This window comes from Arvicanthis niloticus, chromosome 2, assembly GCF_011762505.2.
Source record: "Arvicanthis niloticus isolate mArvNil1 chromosome 2, mArvNil1.pat.X, whole genome shotgun sequence".
NCBI lineage: Eukaryota > Metazoa > Chordata > Mammalia > Rodentia > Muridae > Arvicanthis > Arvicanthis niloticus.
Window position 1 is genome coordinate 45,195,180 of NC_047659.1, and position 24,579 is coordinate 45,219,758.

At 41.5% G+C, this 24,579-nt stretch overlaps 2 protein-coding genes across 12 annotated transcripts in view; one reads left to right on the plus strand and one right to left on the minus strand.

Annotated features, from left to right (window-relative positions):
* Klhl41 (kelch like family member 41) lies at positions 1 to 13,483 on the plus strand. Its single transcript, XM_034494996.2, has 6 exons — positions 1 to 1,513; positions 4,706 to 4,863; positions 4,968 to 5,075; positions 7,874 to 8,059; positions 9,233 to 9,379; positions 12,925 to 13,483. Exons 1-6 carry the CDS (start codon positions 404 to 406, stop codon positions 13,034 to 13,036), a joined length of 1,821 nt encoding a protein of 606 aa, XP_034350887.1. The 5' UTR covers positions 1 to 403; the 3' UTR covers positions 13,037 to 13,483.
* A 1,965-nt stretch (positions 13,484 to 15,448) lies between these two features.
* The window catches only part of Fastkd1 (FAST kinase domains 1), a 29,601-nt gene continuing 20,470 nt past the window's right edge, over positions 15,449 to 24,579 (minus strand). For 2 of the 11 annotated variants that reach the window (XM_034496229.2, XM_076928873.1), the window contains 5 exons: positions 23,727 to 23,858; positions 23,108 to 23,221; positions 20,114 to 20,243; positions 18,295 to 18,409; positions 15,449 to 15,777 (listed from right to left, as the gene is read on the minus strand). In XM_034496229.2, coding sequence (XP_034352120.1) covers positions 15,682 to 15,777; positions 18,295 to 18,409; positions 20,114 to 20,243; positions 23,108 to 23,221; positions 23,727 to 23,858 — 587 coding nt within the window. In that variant the 3' untranslated portion in view covers positions 15,449 to 15,681. Of the gene's footprint in view, positions 15,778 to 18,294; positions 18,410 to 18,775; positions 18,924 to 19,180; positions 19,391 to 20,113; positions 20,244 to 22,801; positions 22,940 to 23,107; positions 23,222 to 23,726; positions 23,859 to 24,579 lie in introns of those variants that run through there. The other 9 variants (XM_076928869.1, XM_076928868.1, XM_076928867.1 and 6 more) reach the window with 9 other exon arrangements.

Here is a 24,579-nt window from a genome sequence, read left to right on the forward strand (position 1 = left end):
TGCCACTAGGCCATTTTTAGAGGAGTGACTCATTTTTATGATTCATTTTTTTCTCTTAGGTCAGTAAGCATTTTCTTGTGGCCGCCCTTTATTAACGTATGTTTCAAGGCTCTCTTCATTGCTTCCCGCTTCACCTGAATGCCTTGTTTCTTAGCAGTTTCCTTAGTGACCAGAAGTCCCAGTTGTTATTTTCAATCTCAGACAGCTGAACAACACTCCTTTTCCAAACAGCTCTCCTAAATTCCCGTTGTTAGAGCTGGTGTCTATATTTAGCCGGTGGGATTAAATTGCAAAGGCTTCAGGCTGCGCAGGGCACACTGATCTGCCTTTTTACAGCGAGCCCTGTGTGCAACCAGGAGCGAAGACCCTCAGTGTTCCCTTCCTTACCCAGGTTCCTCACAGAATGGATTCCCAGCGGGAGCTTGCAGAGGAACTCCGGCTTTACCAGTCCACCCTCCTTCAGGATGGTCTAAAAGATCTCCTGGAAGAGAAAAAGTTCATCGATTGCACCCTAAAAGCAGGTGACAAAAGTTTTCCTTGCCACAGACTGATATTATCGGCTTGTAGCCCTTACTTCCGTGAGTATTTTTTATCTGAAATTGAGGAGGAGAAAAAAAAAGAGGTAGCGCTAGACAACGTGGATCCTGCTATACTTGATTTGATCATCAAATACCTGTACTCTGCCAGTATTGATCTCAATGATGGGAACGTGCAAGACATCTTCGCCCTGTCCAGCCGCTTCCAGATTCCCTCGGTGTTCACAGTCTGTGTGTCTTACCTTCAGAAAAGGCTGGCTCCCGGTAACTGTCTGGCCATCCTAAGATTGGGGCTTCTTCTCGACTGCCCAAGACTTGCCATTTCTGCCCGGGAGTTTGTGTCAGACCGCTTTGTACAGATTTGTAAGGAAGAAGACTTCATGCAGCTGTCTCCACAGGAACTGATCTCTGTCATTTCAAATGACAGCCTCAACGTGGAAAAGGAGGAAGTAGTATTTGAGGCCGTGATGAAATGGGTGCGGACAGACAAAGAAAACAGGGCGAAAAATCTTAGCGAAGTGTTTGACTGTATTCGTTTTCGCCTTATGGCAGAGAAATATTTCAAAGACCACGTTGAGAAAGATGACATAATTAAAAGCAACCCAGAAGTCCAGAAAAAAATCAAAGTTCTAAAAGACGCTTTTGCAGGCAAACTTCCGGAACCCAGCAAAAATGCAGATAAGGGGGGTGCAGGCGAGGTGAATGGTGATGTTGGTGATGAAGACTTACTTCCTGGTTACCTGAATGACATCCCCAGGCATGGAATGTTCGTTAAAGATCTCATCCTCTTGGTCAATGACACAGCTGCAGTGGCATATGACCCCATGGAAAACGAGTGTTACCTTACTGCCCTAGCTGAGCAGATCCCCAGAAACCATTCCAGTATTGTTACCCAACAGAATCAGGTCTACGTGGTCGGAGGACTGTATGTGGACGAAGAGAATAAGGATCAACCCCTGCAATCGTACTTTTTCCAGGTAAGGAAGCACAGGCTGGGGTTGACCACCATTAATTAGCCAATTTGTGAATTATCTGGGGGGAGGGGGAGGTGCTTACATACTGTTCATATGGATATCCCCCATGCCCTCTTACACTGTGATACTTAAGAGTGCTGGCAGAAATAATTAGACTTCATGTTTAGTAAAAAGGTGTGGTGCCGCAAGTCCTTATACCTAACTCATTACTCAAGATTTTCTTCCCATCCTTTCTCCCTAATAGTGTATAGTAGCTGATGGTAGTTATAATCCCTCACAGCTCAGGATTTTGGTAAAGACTGACTTTATAACCTTTAACACTATTACCTGATAAATAGGTTAGGATATTTTCCTAAGCAAAGTTATTTGTCTACACCATGAATGCCTTACATGCTGCAAGGGAGTGGGACTTAGTCTGCTTTTCTCCTTGGAGGTTGGGGGAAGAAGCATTTCATTTCTTATTTCTTGTTACTATATAAAAGATATTAAAAAAGAAAGGACTCCTGTGTATATCCTGTACACTTTGGATCATTAAAAAAAATAGCATCCCCAAATGTCACCTTCTGACTTAACCTGCATTTTCAGTATTGCCAATCGATGCTTTGCAGCTTGTGATTTGATCAGCAAGAATTTGATTAGATCATAGCTAATCGTGGCCTGGGGTTTTCAGGCACTTAAATTGGAAAGGCCAGAGATAAGCAAGTGTAGAATGTCATGCCACAGTCACTAGATGCTCTCAAAATACACATCATACCATGCATTCACAAAATACTACCTTTCACCAAGTTGCTCTGTTAGGGAAGTATAGTTAGAATAAGTCAGAATAATATATACTAGTCATGTTTCTTAATATTCTAAGTTCCAGTGAAAGACACTAGCAAAAGTATTTGAATGTGACCCAGCCCTGAATTTCCCCAAGCCCTGATTTCAAATTCAGATTAACTTTAGAAAGGGCAAATCCAATGAAAAAGATTGTAAATATAGCTGGGAAGTAAAAACTATCAAATCAAATGGATAGGTAGACAGGCACAGACAGACAGGTCAGACAGATAATATAATCATAGACCCAAGGAACAGTTACAGCATAGAGTAATTCTACACACACACACACACACACACTTACTTTAAAAATATACCCCGAGCCCACACTCTCTATTTTCAAGTCCTTGTTTTAACATTTACTCTCTCCACTCTGTTGCTTCCCTTTCTCTTTATTGTGTCTCGATTTCCAAGTGAGATTACCTGATGAAGCATGAGCCACTGAAACAGTTATGCAGAGGAAGGGCCTTTCCCTCACTACTTCCAAAAGGCACAGATGTAGATCTAAGATTCCTGAATTGAAATAGTAAAAGAGAGCTTCCTACGAGAATTTCAGGCTTTGTCTTTTTCTGCTTGGCTGCATGTGCATGAGATGCAGTAACTTCAGAGTGAACTGACATTTGGCGTATGCTGCAAATAGACTGTGGGAATTTGAGGCCTTTTTAAGATTAATTCCCCCTCCTTCATGGAAGTCATAGATTCATCAAGTTTTAGACTGCAGTAAGCAGACCACACTTTGAGTATTTTAGGTATAAACCCTAATTTTAACAGAGTGGGATCTTGAAGAGTTAAATGGCTTGAGAGCTCATCCACTAAAGGTGCTGGCTGGCAACCTACTGTAATCTGGTATAGACAACGCTCCAGGACAAGGTATGAAGGTGATGCTACATAGTCTGTATGGGAACTGGGTCCTCAGGTTTGGGATTAAGATAGCTGTTGATCTGCTAAAAATAAAAGTACCAAAGCTGCATAATGACACCTTATCTCAGGCAACAGATGCCTATAGATTTACTAGATGGCATGGTATTGAAAAACCACCTAGAAAGCCATGTGAAGTTGGGCAAGTGTCCCTACCTGGGAAGCCAAATGAGGTTACTTATCTGAGTATTTTGCACAGAACTCTTCAGAGTCAGACTTCTATAAATGTTTATTGTTGATTCTACTTTATTACTTAGGGCTCCCCCACTCCACAGCTAGGAGTCAAACCCAGGGGTCTGCCTGTGTAATCTCAGCTCCAGTAGACTACATACTCTCGGCCCTAGACACTTTCTTGACCTCAGATTCTTTTTCAAGAGTGAAAACATTACAGTCACAATCTAGATGCTGAAACAAAATATCTGCAAAGCTAATCCTGTGCACAAGGGGATTAACCCCATGTCATGGTGTGTCCTTTAGTCTCAGAACTTTAACTGACACTACTAGACCAGAAACAGAAAGGCTTCCAGAGAAGCCCCTCCACGTCACTACCAGTCTCTCCTATTCCTGACCACACTGGTGTTGAGGTGAATGCATTTCTCTTTACTGGAAGTGGCATGCAACAAAGCGGCTATACCTTTAGCGTTTCCTTGGCAGTTTTGCCCTAAAATGTGAAAGAAGTATGTTAAGATTAAAGAAGTAGGTGCCAGAATGAATCCCTAGTCAGAGCGTGACAGTGACAGGTCCCTTGTAAAGCTGGCTTCAAGCCAGACTGCTGTTTAGCACAAACCAGAAAGATGATATTTTAGATGACTCCACCCAAAACACAAGTATTGACATGAGTATTTTCCTGTACCCCAAACAATAAAACACAGGGAACCTAGACATGTCTCAAAAATGGAGAAGCGATACTGCCCTCCCTCTCAGTTGTCTGTGGACTGAGCGACAAGTCCAGCTGTCCCGGGTGCTGGCTTTGGGAGTGTGTTAAATATAGCATGCGGGGGTCACTCACATACTGTGACCCCTGCCGTAGACACCCTGTCTTTCCCCAGTGTCCCAAAAGTATTAAGATTCTTTGTTTCAAAACTGAATGAGGTAACTTCAGAGAAGAATTTGATGAGAAACTGCCCAGTCCTAACAATTCTATTTTATTCTCTGCTCTCTCTTGATGTCGTTTTTGGGGTCTTGTTTTTGCTTTTATTTTAGTATTGTGTTTTCATAGGCCAAGTAGATTGTCTCATTCTCTTTACTAATTCTGAGCTAAACTATAAATATCGTACTTTAGGATTACGTTCTTTTTTAGTAATTCTAAGCTCAAATATAATACTTTAGGATTATAAGGATTATACAAGATCTTAAGTTCATCTCTCTAGATTTTAAGCAATACCTGAAATATTGAGAACTTCTTAGTTATACCTGGTAATATTTTTCTACCTATCACCATAACTCATTTTTTTCCAGCTTGATAACGTAACATCTGAGTGGGTCGGACTTCCGCCTCTCCCATCAGCCAGGTGTCTCTTTGGTCTGGGAGAGGTAGATGACAAAATCTATGTGGTCGCCGGCAAAGACCTTCAAACAGAGGCTTCACTAGATTCTGTATTATGCTACGATCCTGTGTAAGTTAACATAACAGTCCCATAATATTTCTGTTCCATAAGCATGCCTATAACAAATCCGTACTTTCACTAGCTGGAACATGAATTCTATTATTTAATTTTAGGGCTGCAAAGTGGAGTGAAGTGAAAAATCTTCCTATTAAAGTTTATGGCCATAACGTGATTTCACATAATGGGATGATATACTGTCTAGGCGGAAAGACAGATGACAAGTAAGTGCCCTAAAGTTTCCTTTTGATTTATATCCAAGTGAGGTATTGCAAAGATTTCCTTTATTTATTTATTTATTTATTTATTTATTTATTTATTTATTTATTTTTATTTATTTATTTTAGACTACATACTGAAATGGGACTTGGGTCTCTAACACCATATTTTGCAGATAAAAACTGCGAATAAAATTTTGAAAAGTTATGAGAGGAAATTGTAATGATAAGGCTTTAAAGTCACTAGACCAGATAGAGAGGAATAGAAAACGCTGCCGTATGAGCACAATACCTCAACGATACACATCCCGAGAGTGGAAGAGCAGCATCTAGGAGCACAGTCAGCCTTTTATTTAACTGCCTTTTATTTTACTAAAAAGACAGGTAGGCTTCCGTATTCAATGAACCATAAGCAGATTGACATTTACATTTTTTTACTTTGTTATTATATAATGTGGAGAGGGAGCATTTCTGGAAGGACACACACGGATGTCAGAAGACAACACCAATGAGCTCTGTCCACCATGTGGGATCTAGGGACTGAACTCAGGTCACTAGGCTGAAGGGGCAGGTACCAGGGGATAATTTCCGTTGTACTCTTTAACATGGCATTATATCCATTAGCAAAACAGTACACAGAAAACTATGTGGATTTGTACTTTGTGTACATTAGCGGGAATTTATAGCGGTTGGAGACTAAAAGCACAGTCACTGGAGGAGTGCAGTCATTTCTCCAGCGACATGTTGGTGACTTACTCCCTCTCAGGTCTCCATTTCACGACTTCTAGCTAGTCTCTTGCAGGAAAGCCAGGGTATATCTCAGGTAGGAACCCATCTTGGCTTCTAGGCCAGTGGTTCTCAGTCTGTAGATCACCACAATCAACCTTTCCCAGGGGTTACCTAAAATCATTGGAAAACACAGACATTTCATCATGATCCATAACAGCAGTAAAATTACAGTTATGAATTAGCAATAAAAGTAGTTTTTTGGCTGGGCGTCTACCACAACACGAGGAACTGTATTAAAGGGTCACGGCATTAGGAAGACTGAGATCCACTGTTCTAGAACATCTGTAGTTAGGACAGAGATCTTATTTCTCAGAGGGTGCTCCTGAGGTCAGTTAAGCCAGCATCCCATCTGGTCAAATGATCACTTTTGTTTATAGTGTGAAGTCTCCCATCCTAAAGAAAGATGCCTCACTTGGTTCATCATTTTCCCAGACTAATTATTAATAGAGCTGTCTAACCATGGAAAGGAAAGGAAATTATGAATTTTAAGGGTCCAGTTGAGCGCAGTAACATGCACCCACAGTCCCAGGCTGAGGCCAGCTGATCCCAGGATTCCCAGACCACCTAGACAACATAGCCAAGACATCATCTCAAAACAAACAACAAACAACAAAAGTATACAAGTGTAGCAAGGAGAAAGTCAAATATGAACTTCTATGTCAAGTAAAGAACTCTATATTCTGGAGCTTATTAATTGTATTCAATGAAAATGATTTAAAAAAAAAAAAAAACCCACAGAAACTGTTCCTAAACAAGCAATGAGTTTTTTCTTCTCTCTCTCCATACTCAAAGATGGTATATCCTGAAAGGAAATCCCTTTCTTAGTCTTTGCTTTTTCCATCCAATGAATACTTAAGATGGACATGGTAAATGCACTCTTTGTGTGTGTGTGTGTGTGTGTGTGTGTGTGTGTGTGTGTGTGTGTATGTTTTCCGAGACAAGGTTTCTGGCTGTCCTGGAACTCACCCTGTAGACCAGGCTGGCCTCGAACTCAGAAATCCGCCTGCCTCTGCCTCCCAAGCGCTGGGATTAAAGGCGTGTGCCACCAGCACCTGGTGGTAAATGCACTCTTAATTTGGACTTTTTCTCTGAGTAAATGGAATAAACAATCTCTGTTAAGTGTGTTATGACTTTGAAAACATTGGAATTCTGCCAAAATGATTTAAATTGTTTCCTTCAGATAACATTAGTAACCAGAAAATCGATACATCAATAAGAAGCTTTCATATCTGCCAGAAGTAATATGTTAATCTTGAGAATCTTAGTCCTAGACAGCATTGCAAATGTCCAAGTCAAGAACTTTGAAATAAATCATTAGCTAAAAGTAGGGGGCAGAGGCTGGGGCTGGGACTCGGTAGCACACTATTAGAATATGGAGGCCTGAGTCCAATCCCAAATATGGAGGGAGGGGCAGAGGGGACATAAAGTGCCCTAGTGAATATGATTTTCTATTCTGCTCTCACCAAGACCTTCCTTGACATAGTCAAATCTTAAAGGAAATGTCTATATATGGTCTTTTATCATATTAAGAAAAAAACTATTCTCACAGAAGAAATTTTGCTTGTTGGCATTACCAAACTGGTTACTATTGGGATTCAGGACTATTGATTGGTTATGGAAAACTTTAAGAAAACCTAAGGTCCATCCTGAGAATAATTCAATGAGTCTAAGTGTTCCTGCTGGCATTTAGCACATAAAAGTGTTTTCATCATTAATCGGCCTACATGATTACTTAACACAATCTACAGTCATAAGGGTTTTTAATATAGGATCTTATGTAGACAGGGCTAGGCTCCCTGGGGAGAAACATTTTTTGGGGGTTTGAACACAGAGGCTCACACATGCTTTGGTAGCATTCTCTCACTAACCTACATCTCTCACCCCAAACAGTTCCAGATTACTTTAAATAAAGTACTATGTAATGTACTCCATCACAAACAGAACTAAATTAGTAAAGCGGCTTTCACAAAAAGAAGGGTCTAAAAGGAAGATTTATTTTCTTTTTATGTTCACAGAAAGTGTACAAATAGGGTGTTTATCTACAACCCCAAGAAAGGAGACTGGAAAGATCTGGCTCCGATGAAAACCCCTCGTTCCATGTTTGGTGTGGCAGTCCATAAAGGCAAAATTGTGATCGCAGGAGGTGTCACTGAAGATGGTCTTTCAGCTTCAGTTGAAGCCTTTGACCTCAAAACCAACAAGTGAGTTGCTTTGCCACAGCACATGAGTCATATACATTTAGTTGTTGCTTCTTGGTAGCAACTAGGCTTTCTCAGGCTCGGGGAGAGGAAGCCAGAGAACCTGGTGTTAAAGGGGAAGTATTTCCCACTCCCCATACCATGGGTTTGTCATTAGGAATGTGCAACTCATGAGTTAACATTGACACATTGTTTGCCTGACTCTGCACTAACTGTATACAGCCAGTCATTTAGCAAAGGCGTTATTACCTCTGAAGCACTGTATAAATTTAAGATAGATATGCATGTCTTAGGAACAGGTAGTTTACGAATTAAAAGGTGATTTTTTTTTTGGCCAGGCATGGTGGTATACACCTTTAATCCCAGCACCTGAGAGGCAGAGGCATGTGGATATCTGAGTTCGAGCCCAGCCTGGTCCACATAGAGAAATACTGCCTTGAAAAACAAAAAAACTAACAAAAATATTTTAAAAGATTTTCACCTGTTAACAACTAGCACTCATAAACTACAAATGCTTTATATGTTTCTTATTTTTTTTACTTTTGTTTTTTATTGGATTAATATGAAAATATACTTGACTAATATTTTTATGTGAAATTAATCTTTCTATATTTTTGAGCTTACATACCTAGGTGAGTACATGTTTTATACAATCATATATGTCTTGTATTTTATACATTATACATGTAGCATATATACAATAGCATATTCATTGTATTAGCAACGAAAAATTAGAGTCGTATTATTACTTTTTAAAGAAACCAAATGTCTATGATCACAAAATAATCTTGATGTCTGCAAATCACAAAGCATTTTTATGAGACTAGATTTAAATGATCATTAACAATGATGTTCTTGAAGACTGGACAGAGAGTAAGGGTAAATGCTCCAGTGCAAAAAAAAGCTTAAATCTGCTGGACTCGGTAGATGGGGGTATGACTTTGGCAGCAGTAGGCAGGCAGGCAGAGGCAGACAGACCTCTGAGTTCCAGGCCAGCCAGAGCCACGTAGTGAAACTCTAAAATAAAAAAGTATAAACCTACACACAAAACTATAAACCCTCTGTTTCTACTCTTAAACACACAGATACACACATCCTTTAAAAATAACAAAATTACACCAAAATGGTGTGTTTCTGTACATTTTATGTTGACTGCATTTTCAATAAAATACCTAGGTGGGAAGTGATGACGGAATTTCCCCAAGAAAGAAGTTCCATCAGCCTGGTCAGCCTGGCAGGATCCCTGTACGCCATCGGTGGCTTTGCAATGATTCAGCTGGAATCTAAAGAGTTTGCTCCCACTGAAGTCAATGATATATGGAAGTAAGTTGTCCTCTGTCTAATTCTTTGAACCAGAATTAAATTGATGAGCAATATTGTAGTAAGTAAGCCAGATTTTCCCATCACACACACAATACGACTCAGTGGTAGGCTATAAACTTCAAGTCTAACTGAACTTTGGAATATGTGACTTACTGACCAAGTATTCGTGATTAGCTGTGAGACTACAGAAAGAAGTCGCCCAGATTGGTTGCTTTTTTTGTTGTTGTTATTTTATGCGTATGTCCGTATACCACATGCCTATTTGATGCATTTGGAGGCCAGAAGAGGGCACTGGATCCCTAGAAGTTACAGACATGAGTCACCATGTGGATGCTGAGAATCAAACCTGGGTCCTCTGAAAGACCAGCCAGTGGTCTTGACTGCTAAGCCACAGCTTACGGCCCTAAACAGGTTCCTTTCATTGTAAAATGAGTTAGGACAGTTGAGCTGTTCTGCCTGGTTCTAGCCTTAAGTGTGTGATGCTCTAGCCACCCAGTAGGGCTTTATTTTCCTTCAGAGTAGTTCCTTTTCTAAGAAAACACAGCACTTGGGAGCTGAAGAGATGGCTCAGTGGTTAAGAGCACTGGCTGTTCTTCAAGAGGTCCTGGAGCACCTACCTGGCAACTCACAACTGTCCGCAACTCCAGCTCCAGGGGATCTAACAGCCTTACACAGACATACATGCAGGCAAACACCAATGCACATTTAAAAAAGAAAAAAAAAAAAACATCATTTAAAAATTACATTTAAAAAAACCCACAGCGCTGAACACGTGTTTAGTCTTTTGAGTTTTAAGTGAGTTCATTAAGTATAATTTATTCTTCCAATTGTTTGATGGTTTGATTAGTAGATGCTTTTTTTTTTTTAGTTTTCTTCTTTCTTTCTTTCTTTCTTCTTTCTTCCTTTCTTTCCTTCTTTCTTTTTTTTTTAATTTAGACCAGCAGCTTGGTCTCAAACTCAAGAGACCTGCCAGCCTCTGCCTCCTGAGTGGAGTGCTGGGATCAAAGGTGTACCCCACCAGGCTTGGCAGCGAAGGCTTTTTAAAAAGAAGGGCAAGGAGCCATCCATTTTACCACCCTGACAGCTGTGGGGCAATTCTCCCAAGTACGCAGTGATTACTCAACTGAACTATTTTAATCAAAGAATGTTTTTTAAAGGGCAGGGAACACTTTTACCATAGTGTCAGATACAGTAAATATCAAATGGAAACTAAGAAATATACTGGAGGTCACAGGAGCATAAGTTCTATTTGGAGACCACAGTCTTATGCAGGGCATGTGGTGATGGATAGGTCCCGACAGGATGCTAGCCCAGGCACTGTGCTTGACATCTGACTTACAGGACGGGACTCTTGGATGCCTAAGGAGAACCTAAGTGAGACCCTGCTGCATACTGTCCTAGAAACAGCCACCCTCATGCTCCCCCACCAGCTTCAAGCCCAGCCCCACTGGAATGGTTAGAGGCCTTCGAGTGGCCTGTTCTCAGATGGGCTGATGCTCTGCTCCCCAGAGCATGGCTTGTGACTGTCTGTAGCGTTAGTATCCCTTGGAGCTGCTTGGAGACTCAGAATCCCAGACCCCTCCCTCCTCAGAGCTCCTGAACCAGAGGTGGCATTTTTAACAAGATTCCTACTTGATTCGTTAGCTCACTTCATTTGGATGTCCAATCAGTGATGGCAGGGCACTACACCTGAGACCAAAGAATGGATGTTATTCCTTCTGGACTCAAACTAGCCACAGGGATGAAAGACCAGTTTCACCAAACCACTCTTCCATGCCTTGGATACTTCTTGATAGGCAGACAGTTCATGGCAGGGCACAGGCACCTGGAGCTCTATAATTCAATCCCATGTATATGAACACACACACACACACAAATACATATGCACATAAAAGCTTTAAAAAAATCCTTATGTTGTAGTAACTAGTTGTGTTGAGGAAAAAGTGGCTATAAAACATAGTTCATTACAATCTCTCTTTCCCTCAAAAAACAAAAACAAACAAAACAAAACAAAAACCCCTGAAGATTTACAAGGACCAGGGAGGCTAGAATCGGCAAGAGGGTGAAATACAGAAACACTGGACTTAACAGAAGCAGAATGAGTAATGGAACCATGAGAGGTTTGGAGAACAGGTGCAAGGGTGAATAAGTAGTGAAGCCCAACCCTGACTGCACAGCAATCCTCTGTGACACTTCTCAGATACACCAGAGCCAGGCCTTCACACACAGACTGATTATGCCCCGATTCTGGAGATGGGACCCAAGTATCATTATTTCCTAAAACTCCAGGCGATTGGATGTGCAGACAAGTTTGAGAAACACTGATGGGAAGAAACCATGCCAACAACTAACTGAACTTCGCATGAGCCACGAGGTTCTGACGTAGTCTATGCTGCCTGCCCCAGCAGGAGGAAGCCGTAGGCAGAAAGGAGAAGTGAAAAGTGCAGGGTCTCCTGCTGAATCCCCTGCCTAGGACTCATCTTTGTGTTCTCAAACTTGCCAGCACAGTGGCATCACTGCAGAGCTTTCTGAGCCACCAGGGCCCCTCTTGCATCCCTGCTGATGGGTTTAGCTGGGGTGGGGTATGGGCTGGCCTTTGGAAACTTGACAGATTCCCCCAAATGATTTTACATGTGCAAAAGAGCTTGAAAACCACTAGATTAGGGTTTGGGGTAGGGCAACCGTCCCCGCCTTGCTTAGCGATGGAAATGCTAATTTTTATGATCTTGTTGTTTTCTGACTTGGGGTAACATCTAAAGTGACTATCCTCAAGTTGTATTGCAGTACTTTCTGAGGTTTTTTGACTTGGGGGCACAATTTTTAAAAATTTATTTATTTTATTTTATGTATATGAGTATACTGTAGTATTGTTTTCAGACACACCAGAAGAGAGCATGGGATCCCATTACAGATGGGTTTTTAGCCACCATGTGGTTGCTGGGAATTGAACTCAGGACCTCTGGAAGTGCCATCAGTGTTCTTAACTGCTGAGCCACCTCTCCAGCCCTCAAGCATACATTTTAAGCCAATGCAAATTTTATCTTTGTAACCTTGAGTATTCAGACAAGAAAGCCAGTTCCTAATGAGCAGCAAGGGCATAGTCTAAGAGCAGTCCTCAAAGAACAGAGAGAAAGCGCATTTTAGAGTCAATGCTGCATTAGATGCCACACGAGGCACTAATAAATGGGAACTATTGGAACTGCAATTTAGGCTGAGTCCTGCTTTTCTGAATTCTCTTGAGTCTGCTTCCCGTGACTTCACCAGCAATCTTCACCAGTCCCAGGGGGCGGGGGTGATGAACTGCTCAGCTGTCCATTTCCAGACAGCCCAATTCCAATACAATAGCCACAGTCCAGGTCTATGCTCCTTCAGTGTGCATGCTCTGAAAGGAATTCAAGAGTTATTTACCAGGCAGGTACTTTGTCTGGGTAGAAGGCAGTGGGACTTTTTTTTCCCCCAGATCATCCCATTTTTATACTGAACACACACACACACCTTACAAAACTCTCCCATTAAAGACTGCTTATTGTCTTTTCTTCCATCAGGTATGAAGACGATAAAAAAGAATGGGCCGGGATGCTGAAGGAAATCCGTTATGCTTCCGGAGCTAGTTGCCTAGCAACACGCTTAAATCTGTTTAAGCTGTCTAAACTATAAAGGAGGTGACAGACACAGTTTGAGAGGTGGCTTGTTGGGACAAGAGGGCTTTAACTTACTGTCATTCTTTAAGCCTATACATTGATTCATGTAGGGTTACAGGGGTTCATGCAGTTTCTATGAGGTAAAACAGTGTAACTGAATCCCACAGTTTTTCAGTGTGCCAAGTATAAAACCATTTGCTAGGAAGTTTAGTATTCAGTTGAACAGTGTATTTTGTTAAACCTCAGAGAAGCGAGCTTTCTACATCTGAGCTGTTGACTAATCCTTTGTATTCTTAAGGTTCATTTACACTTGTTTTCTATTATGAATGAAATGCATATGTCTACATTCTTAAGAAATGTCTGAATAACGGAAACCTTTCCCCGTTTTGAGCTATGACTTGTGCAGTATAATGAAGATGACTGGAAGTGCTGTTTAAGAAGTATAATAAACGAGTCTCCAGTCCTTTCTCCCATTCTTCTTGTGACCATTGCATATTAGCTATGAGTTATTTCTAATACAAAATGTATACAGTGCTTGCATGTGCCACTGTGTATGTGTAGCGGTCAGAAGGCAACATCTGGCATCTGCTTTCATGGTCCACCTTATTGGAGACAGGGTCTTTTTGCTGCTTCTCCACTGTTCAAGATAGCTTGCCTGCAAGCTTCTCTGTGGATTCCTGTCTGCCGCCCATCTTTTTGTAGGAACACTCATGCTTTGTTTGTTTGTTTGTTTGTGGGTTCTAGAGATTTCAACTTGCGTTGATAGCCTCTGAGGCAACCATGTGCCTCATCCATCTCTCTGGCCACAAATATAAAAGGCTTACATTTAAGACCCAATGAATTATAGTCTTCACAACATTAAGCACACAGCAGCTATAACAGGGAGTGATCTCTAAATTTCCAAGGCAGACGGTGACATGCAGGAGGGTAGATAGTCACTGGTTCAATTTTTAGTTTTAATTCCTTAAAAGGGCCACTTATTTACTAAATTTCCAACAGCAAGAGAGGTGACTGAACCAGGTGTGGTGGCAAGGTCTGAAGCCACCACTATTGAGGGGCTTCCCCAAGAAGACTGCTGGAACACACAAGTTAGAGCCCAGCTTGGGAAACACAGTAAGACACCAATTGGAAGGATGTAAGGCTCTACACCCAGTTTTTCTCGGTGTATAGACTCTTCAGTCTACCATGATCATCAGATTCAACCATTGTAAGTCAATGACCTAAGAATTACTTGGATCCTGCCAGACATCTGGGTATGGACTGATCGTCATGGGCCTCCTTTGCTGGCTCTTCCTTCTTCTTCTTAATGCCAGGGGGCCTGAGGGGACAGTCCCACATCTCCCCTCCATTCACACTCTTCTCCAATTGCCCCTTAAGTGACGTCATGTAGTCACATGATAGTAAATACCAATGACAAGTTCCACACTTCTTTCTGGAGCTGGGACTTCCCCGTGATCTGCAAACTCATTGAGTGGACTTCCTAGGTGCTGATAAAGTGTTCCGAAACATTTGAACAAATTCAGGATTGTTCCAACACCAGGCCACCTCCTATCTTGCTCTTCCCATAGACCCCAATCTTGGTGAAAGGAATGGATTTGTGTCACACCCTCTCATCCAAGATTCAGAGAACATCCCAGATGAGGGGACAGACTGTAAGAGCCAGACAGTGTCTTCTGGAGCAACAGCCACTTACACTCATGAACTCTCAACAGCTACAGTTGCCCACACAAGATCAAGCCAGTCGACACTCAAGCATTGATAATGGGGCCCACAAGGCCCAGTCCTACTTAAGAAACCACAGCAGTTGCAGGGGTAGCAAGTGAGCTTTCTTCAGGCCCAGGCCATGTTTACGGTAGACAGCCCTCCACCCATGTGTATGAAGCAACGCTACACAGACCCAGCATTTAGGAGGCAGAAACTGGAGGAATGCCACAGGTTGAGACCAGTCACATCTACTTAGGATTTAAAAAATAAAAAAATTAAAATTAAAATATATAAAATATAGGTATTCTTAGTATTCCTTGCTAAAACTCTACTATGGCTTCTTGTCTCATTGGGAGGAGCCATGAGGTCATATGCTGTTGACTTGTTATCTGTGATATTTTACTCCACTTCCTACTTGATTTTCTTTAACCACAATAGATCTCTTTTTTTCTTTTTTCTTTTTTTTTTTTTTTTTTTTGGTTTTTCAAGACAGGGTTTCTCTGTGTAGCCCTGGCTGTCCTGGAACTCACTCTGTAGACCAGGCTGGCCTCGAACTCAGAAATCCGCCTGCCTCTGCCTCCCAAGTGCTGGGAATAAAGGTGTGCGCCACCACCGCCCAGCAATAGATCTCTTGATATTCCCAAATATATCAGGCTTTTCCAACTCAGAATATATGCCCTTAGCAGTTTTTAATTGAGTTAAGCATCATAAGTAAATACATATGTGGTGTGCCATAGTCATTTTATTTTTAAAAAAGACTTATTTATTATATATTCAGTGTTCTGCCTGCATGTATAACTGCAGGCCAGAAGAGGGTCCCAGATCACATTATAGATGGTTCTGAGCTACCATGTGGGTGCTGGGAATTGAACTTAGGATCTCTGCAAAGCAGCCAGTGCTTTTTCCCTCTGAGCCTCCTCTCCAGCCCACCACAGTCATTTTAAATGAAAACTACAGTCATGATTTGCCTGCTCCAAATATATGTTCTCTCAGGTAGTCCATCCGTGCATCCTTTGTTGACATTGCCATAGAGTTCCATTCAAAGTAAGGGACCTGCAAAGTAAGTAATTCATTTGAATGAAGTTTTAAAACAACTAAAGGTTGCTTCTAAAGGTGCTTTTAATTTGATTTCCCACCATCAGATGGAGCTCCCTACTGAGTTAGTGAAGGGATATATAAGATTTTCCAACACAGTTTCAGAGATTTATAAATGGAAACACAGCTGTAACATAAAATAATCTGATTAGTCTCTGAGGATCTGAGCTAAGAGTGTGTACAGGATTTGTTTCTTAGGAGTATTTATGGTTGTTGACTTTTTTATGTGTGTGCTAAAACATTAAAGAAAGTTGGACACAGGAAGAAGGCACCGTCTAGGTCTGGGAACACGACACCAAAGACACCACGTCTGCTAGGCCCTAGATCTGGAGCTTCTCAGTCTCCAAAAATGTTATAAATAAAACCACGTTACTGATTAGCGTTCTGACTCACCACCCCCAGATAGGCAAGAAAGCAGGCGTGGTCCACAGCTGTATTGCCAGCACTCAGTTGTATTACCAGAAACTGAGCCAGGAAAAGTGCCAAAAGTTGAAGGCCAGACTGGGCTGAACCACAGTGAGTTCCAGACCAGCATGGCTATAGCATGCTACCATGTCTCAACTCCCACTTAAAAAAAAAAAATGGGAGAGACAGATGGGAATAGAGAGATGACTTAGAGGTTAAAAATCACTGCTGCTCTTCCAGCGTACCTGGGTTTGATTCCCTGCACCCACATGGTGGCTCATAGCTGTCTATAACTCCAGCTCCAGGGGATCCAGTGCTGTCTTCTGGCCTCTTAAGGCACCAGACAGGCATGTGGTATACAGACACACACAGGCAGATAACCATATATATAAAATAGCATTTAAAGCAAAACAACAAACAAACCAACCACCCAAGAAACCAGCCTCAGTATTTCCTTAACCTCCCAGCTAATTATAAGCAGTACTTGATCTGACCTCCCTGGCCCCCAGGCACACATATGATGCACAGACCTATAAATAGGCAGAACACTCACTCATAAAAAATAAAAATAAAATAATTAAAACTTTTAAAAGGGAAAGAAGAAAACCACAGCTTTCATCACAGACCCTTGGCTGGCATGGCGTTTTGAGTATTTCTATTGGGCTCTGATTTGTGGAAGCTGTGCATACTGTGTGCGCATGCCTGGGAAGGTAGGCGCTATGTAAGCATGGAAAAAAAATGTGCTATGTCATTTCTTAGGCTGTCATGCTTTAATGCTTAAGAGGCTAGCCTGTTTACACAGTCAGTGAGTCGCTCCCCAAACAGTAATGGAATTACTTCTGTTAACTTTATGCCTTCTTGTAACAAAAGCTGAAATGTTGCCACTTCAACTCACTTAAAAAACGCTTCTCTATACCCTTGGTAGCAGATTTTGAAGAAATCACATAAGATGATAAAGGATTTAAATGATACAATAATGTAGAAATAGCTTTTAAAACATTTTTTATATTGAATGTTTCTTTAAAATCAAGTGATTTTATACATAAAGTTCAATAATATAGATGTAGGCTGGAGAGATAGCTCGGCAGTTAAGATCACACACTGCCCTTGCAGAGGATCTGAGTTAGGTCCCCAGCACCCATGTCAGAAGGCTCACAACCACCTGTAACTCCAGCTTCTGAGGGACTCAACTCCTCCACCCCCACAGGCTGGCACTCACATGCACACACTCACACTCAGATACCCACACACAAAATGAATTTTAAAATAAATCTCTAAAAATAAATAGAGCAGCTACACAAATTACCAGCAAGGCTGGAGAGAAGCACAGCCTCTCAGTTCTCAGAAGCCAAGTGGGGCGGTCCTGCTGCCTAGAAAACGTGTTCTGCTGCACAGCTCCCGTCTCCCCCATTCCATAACATCAGCAGAAGGCATCTCCCACTACACATCCTATGTATGCTGCTCTAGCCTTTTCCTTTTAAACCCTGTCCATAATGCCTAACATGCAAAAAATAAATATGCAAACCAGTAAAATTATTTTACGTAATTTTTTTTTTTTTTTTTTTTTTGAGACAAGGTCTCATTGTGTATCCCTGGCTGGCCTGGAACACAATATATAGAAAAAGCTAGCCTCAAACTCAGAGATCCACCTGCCTCTGCCTCTCAAATATGAGCCACTGTCACCAGCTCTTCATTGTTTGAGACAAGGTCTCACTAGGTAATCAATCCTAGCCTTGAACTCCCTATGTGACACAGGCTAGCCTCAAACTTGAGATCCTTCTGCCTCAGATTTCCAAGTGCTGGGATTATAGACCTGTGCACCATGTCTTTACAAACGGTGGGTGTGTTATGTACATGGGAGCAGATGCATGTGCCCATGTGTGCAGGGCAACCATCATCCCCTGCCTTATTCCCTTGAGACACTGTCTCTCACTGAGCCCAGAGCTAGGCTGGTGGAGCAAGTCCCAGTGATCCACCTATCTCTGCCCACACATCTGGGATTACAGATGCGCCAGGCCATACCGCCCCAACACGCCTTTTTATTGGCTAAATTATGTGACTGTTTCATACCTGAATAACACGATAGCCCAAGATTTCCAAATGCCGCTTTTTCACAGCAGATTTCCCTTTTAAGTGAGGAATGTTTGAACAAAAGGCTCTTACATCCAAAAATTCTATAGCAATCCTACAAAAAATAAAAAAATATTTACTTCCAAAATCAAAATGAGAATTTAAGTAACCAGCAGCCATAAGCCTTTCAGGAAAAAAAAGAATATATCTGTATAAACTAACAACAGGTAAATGACTATAAATCAATACAATACCAAGGTTTTTATTTTGCTTGTTCTCCGTGACACAGCATCAAGTAGCCCAGCAAAGTGGTTTGAATTACTACAACCCCCTCCCATTTCTCCAATTTGAATACTTGGTCCCTGTTTGGTGGCTCTATTTGGAGAGGCTTGGAGAGGCATGATGTTGCAAAGGAGGTATGTCACTAAGGCTGGGCTTTGAGGTTTCAAATGCCGCAGCGTGCTATTCCCAGTTTGCTCACTCTGCGTCTTGCCTGTGGTTCAAGATGTGAGCTCTCAGCTGCTCCAGTCACCATGCCCGCCTGCTGCCATGCTCCCCTGTCTTGACACCAATGGACTCCAACCCCTCTGGAACAATAAGCCTTCCCTAAGTAGCCTTGCCCGTGATGTCTTGTCACAGCAACAGAAAAGCGATTAATACAAGCTAGTCTTGAACTACTGATCTTGAACTACTTGCTTCTAGTCCCCAAGTGCTGGGATGGCAGGCATCTACTACACCCAGCTCCAGATTACTTCTTCTACTGAAGAAATTAGTAACTAACTACCAAACCTTTTTATTTATAGAAATTATAGTAAAACATCTAACTCTCATGGGTTTCTCTGCCCAACACACAACTATGAAATAGCTTCTTCCATAAAGAACTTACCCATAGGACTGCTCCACCCAGGGATCCATCCCATGTACAGACACTGAACAGCAACTCTGTTGCCGTTGCCAAGAGGCACCTGACGACAGGAACCTGGTGTGGCGGTTCCCTGGGAGGTTCTGGCAGCAACTGAGCAATGCAGATGTGGATGCTAGCAGCCAACCAGCAGACTGAACTCGGGAACCCCAGTGGTGGAGCTGGGGGGAAAGACTAGAGAAGCAGAGGGGGATTGCAACCCCATGGGAAGAACAATGTTGGCTGGCTGACTGAACCACTCAGAACTTCAGGGACTAGACCACCAACCAAGGAATGTACACGGAGGGATCCCTGGCTCCTGATACATATGTAGCCGAGGATGGCCTTATCTGACATCAATGGTCCTGTGGAGGTTTGATGTCCTAGCATAGGGGGGTGCTGGAGCAGTGGAGCAGGAGAGGGTGGGTGGGTGGGTAAGTACCCTCACAGAGGCAAAGGAGGGGGAGGGCAGATGGAAAGGGGCTGTGGAGGGGAAACTGGAAAGGGGAATATCATTTGAGATATAAATGAATGGAATGATAAATTAAAATAAATAAATAAATAAATAAATAAATAAATAAAAATTTACCCATGAAGTCAAAGCAGCATAGCCATGATCTAACAGGGTGTGCGGATAGAGCGGCAATGCAGAAGTGGCTGAGCGCTCTCACAGAAGAGAAGGGGATGGATACAAAGAAGAAAACCCTGTCGTCCTGGATAAGGGCAACCAGGCCATCACTTAGTTAACAGACTGCTGGCCAGTGACAGCTGAAGGAAAGTTACAAAGGTAGACAGCAAAAGTGTAGAGGCAGATGGTACGGGATGTCTGAATAGCAGGTGCTATCACCAACCCTTAACAAAAGAGGCTATAGTATAATGCCAAATATAGTGGTTCAAAATGATCATAAACTAAATTACCTCTCAGCTTCTGGCGGAAGCCTCAGCTCAGCCCTTGAATCCCACCGTATTCCCAGGGATTTTCTGGGAGTTATGCTATGGCTTTCATAAGGCAGAGGCTTTTTTCGTTTATCCAAAATGCATTCAAAATCTTATTTAAAAAAGAAAGAAGAATCAATGGTATAAATTAGACAAATTCTAACAGCCAAAAGTTTAATATTTACGTGAATATGTATATACACACATGTATTTCAAAGAGCAATATAGCTCCCTGATTATCCAACGTATTTTATAAGGTATTATCCAGTGGTACTTTTCTTAGAATATCAATAAATATTAAGCAAGTATTAAACTATGGCACACAGCTGGCTACCCTTAGAACTGACCCAATTCAAATCCTATCAAAGAGTTTTGCTTTAAGCCAGGCATGTGACACATGCCTGTCGTCTCACCAACCTAGGACGCTAAGGGAGAAGAATGGTGAATCAGGAGTAGCTGGGCTGCAGACAGCCAGACTGTCTCAACAACAACAACAAGTTTTACTTTAAGATCTTTTAAGTTTCTTGGTCATGTTCAGAGGATGCTAAGACAGCCCATCTGAAAACCAGTAAAAGCAAGAACAAGCCTTCCTAAATGAACTGCGTGTATACAGGAGGTACGCTGACCCAGAAATGTTTTTCTTAGACAATATGGAACAATGGATGCGGAAGGAGTGGTACATGTAGAAACATGCTATGCTGGCATCCCTTGTGAAGCCCAGATTAGGCAAGGCGCTACAGGTAATAGCCACTAACGCTAGCAGGGCAAACGTTCACAGGGGAACTAACAGATGAATCAGTCTGAAGAACATTATAAACCTCCTGAGGCGTGGTGACTTTCAGTACAGAGCAGTAAGAAATAGCCATCTGTGAGACAGTGTGGCGAAGACAAATCAAAGCTAGAACTCATTAGGCATCCACCTCTAATTGCTGGTTTGCTAGGAAGGTAAATATAACATGAGAATGTTAATACCACAATGTACAGTCAGAAGAGTCTAGATGAGGAAAATATGTTTCAATAAATTTTAAGAGGGAGAAAAAAGAAAAATAGAACTAAAGGGGGAAAAAAAGGTAAATTAACCAAATACAATGTTTGAATCCCAACTTGAACAAATAAATCATAACATATATAAGAAACAACCATTAATGCTATATAGTATTATGAAATTAAAATTATTCTACCTTTTTGTTTTTGAGAATGGGGGCCTGCTATGTTGCTTAGCTGGTCAAGAATCCCAGGGCTCAAGTCATCTTCCTGCCTCACTTGCAACTGGACTATAACCTATGCCATATTTCAGCACTACTCATATACTCATATACTCACATACATACTCATATTCTCACATACTCATATACTCACATACATACTCACATACTCATATACTCACATACTCATATACTCACATACTCATATACTCATATACTCACATATATACTCATATATTCACATACTCATATACTCACTCATATACTCACATACTCATATACTCACATACTCATATATTCACATACATACTCACATACTCATATACTCACATACTCATATACTCACATACTCATATATTCACATACATACTCACATACTCATATACTCACATACATACTCATATACTCACATACTCACATACATACTCATATACTCACATACTCATATACTCACATACTCATATATTCACATACATACTAATTCATATACTCACTCACATACTCATATACTCACATACTCATATATTCACATACATACTCACATACTCATACACTTATATATTCAGTGCAATGTAGTGGTTTGAATGAGATGCTCCCATATTCTCAGGCTCCCAGGTGCACTGTTTGAGGTTGAGGATGCCTTGTTGGAAGAAGTGCATCACTGAGGGCAGCCTTTGAGGTTTCAAAGCCTCCTCCTATCCTCCATGGACTCTGCATCAGTTCCTGCCTCCATGTTCCTGCCTTGAGCTCCTGCCCTACCTTTCCTGGATGATAGAATACAAACTATAAGATGAAATAAACCTTCTCAAGTTGCTTTCAGTCACGGTGTTTATTACAGCAATAGAGAGTCTACATTGTGAGTTCTAGGATGGCCAGGGCTACACAGAGAAACCCTGTCTCCAAAAAAAACAAAACCACCAGCAACAACAAAACAAACTAGGAAAGATGGTCTTATACAAAATGTACACAGTGGAAGTTAATCACTAGTATGACAGTGCTAAGAGGGGATCCTTTAGGAAGTGATAGACTCCCATGGGTATACCTTATAAGACACAGCAACCCCTCCAAACAGGAAAACCAGGGTTATGGGAATAGCTGGAGAAAAGCAGCAAAGTCCTATACGCTTCCCAGAGTCCTTCTGTGTGGTTTAGTTTTCTTTCTTTCTTTGTTTTTGAGACAGGGTCTTGCTCTCTTACCCAGGTTCATATAAACCTCCTGAGCAGTTGGGATTACAGGCATGTGCCATGTCCAGGTAGGACAGAATCTTCTGAAGATTCAGAAATGCCTAGTGAATCTGCATCTGGGCTTTACTTAGCTCTAGTGAAGACTAACTTTTTTTTTTTTTTTCCTGAAAAACAGAAATATTGATGGTTATCAAAGCTGGGCCATAGGCGTGAACCTGGTAATTTTTTTTTTTTGTCTTTGAAATTTTTTCATGATTAAAAATTTGAAAAGAAATGATAAACCTGGGGCTTGAGAGATGGCTCCGTGATGAAGAACACTTAGGGCCACTGCAGAGGACCTGGGTTGGGTCTCCAGCACCCAATGTGGCTCATCACCATCAGTAACTCCAGTTCCACAGGATATGGCTCCCTCTTCTGGCCTATGTGAGTATTACGGCTACACTTAGTGCACTTCCATGCAGGTAAAATGCTTATTACACATGTAAATCTTTACAAGCAAGTGTAAGCCTTTCTAAAGTTCCTGCTAATTAAGGACTCCATTAAAGTGAGTTTGCTAGGAAAGGACCCGATGTCTGCAGGTGACTCACCCACTGTGTGGTAATACGATGAAAGAACCGAAGGCTTCACACATTGGTGTCCTCCCAGGACCTCTGCTAACATCTTACAGATCTGTTGTTGCGCTCTGTTCATAACACCGGTATCTTAGGAAAATTGAAAAAAAATTAAAAGGCATCCTAATGTGACAAAGTGAGAAACGGACATTTTTACACAGAGCCCCAGGGCTGGCAAGTAGCTCAGCAAGTTCATCTGAGTGCTTGCCTCCCAGTCCTGGAGACCTGAGTTTGATCCCCAGAGTCTGGATAAAGGTGAAGGAGAGAACCAACCTTAGAAGGTTGCCCTCTGCCTTAGAAGGTTGCCACACACACGCCCGTGTGGGCAACCACAGGCACACACAAGAAGTACATAAACACAGTGCAAGCCATGTGGAGGAACACCAAATTCAACAGGAGACAAGTGCTTATTCAAGGGCTCACTCCAGTGTCCCAGCTAAACTCCTGCAAAATGAATTCCACTTACAAAAGTATTTTACAAGCCATAGGCCCTCTTGGAAACTCTAGACATATTTAGACTTTACAGTGATAATAATATTACCTAATAATATGTTCTGGAATTAACTGTACTCTCTTATCAAAAGAAAACTCAAACCTCTGTTAAACTGTCGCTGGCAAAAGCGGTCATGAAACCAGGGAACCTGCAGCTCGGGGCACTCCAAGCAGACTGATCTATTTAACTCCATAAGGCGAAACTGGATCCTTGTACTCAGACTAGAAGGTAAAACTGAAATTAAGAAGACATTACTAAAGGATTCAGAGAGTCCAGACCCAGCAGAAACAAGTCACTTCTTCATATCAGGATCCCTACTCTCGGTTGACACTTTCTTACATGAGAAAGTCACTCCACTAGTACACAAATGCTTCATGTTTTTAAGTTCATATGTTTGGTAACATGCTTAAGACCAATTTCTATACTTTGTAAATTTTAAAGCTACATTTTAAAAACTGCTGCCATGAATTTTCATTGCTTTCCTTTATGATATTCCATATTTTGGAATGTATCCTAAGGAAACAATCCATGGTTCTTGTGTAGCATTCATTATTTGTAATGAATGAGAAACAACCTATAAAACAAGAAATAAGGGTCCCAGGATGTAACTAAAGTGACATGCCTGCAGTGCACACATAGGCCCTGGGTTCAATCCACAGCACTGCCTTTTTACAAAAGGGGGTCCTAGTTTCAGATAATAAAGTTCTTCTAGAGCAATATAATGGTATGATATGAATCTAGTAAAAATATGACATCAAAAATATTTTATGACAAGAAAAGTTGTTCATAATATAGTTTAATGAAATCAGCAACATTTAAAAGCAATTTAAAGGCTGGAGAGGTGCTTCAGTGGTTAAGAGCACTGACTGCTCTTCCAGAGGTCGTGAGTTCAATTCCTAGCAACCACATGGTGGTTCATAACCCATCTATTATAAGATCTAATGCCCTCCTCTGG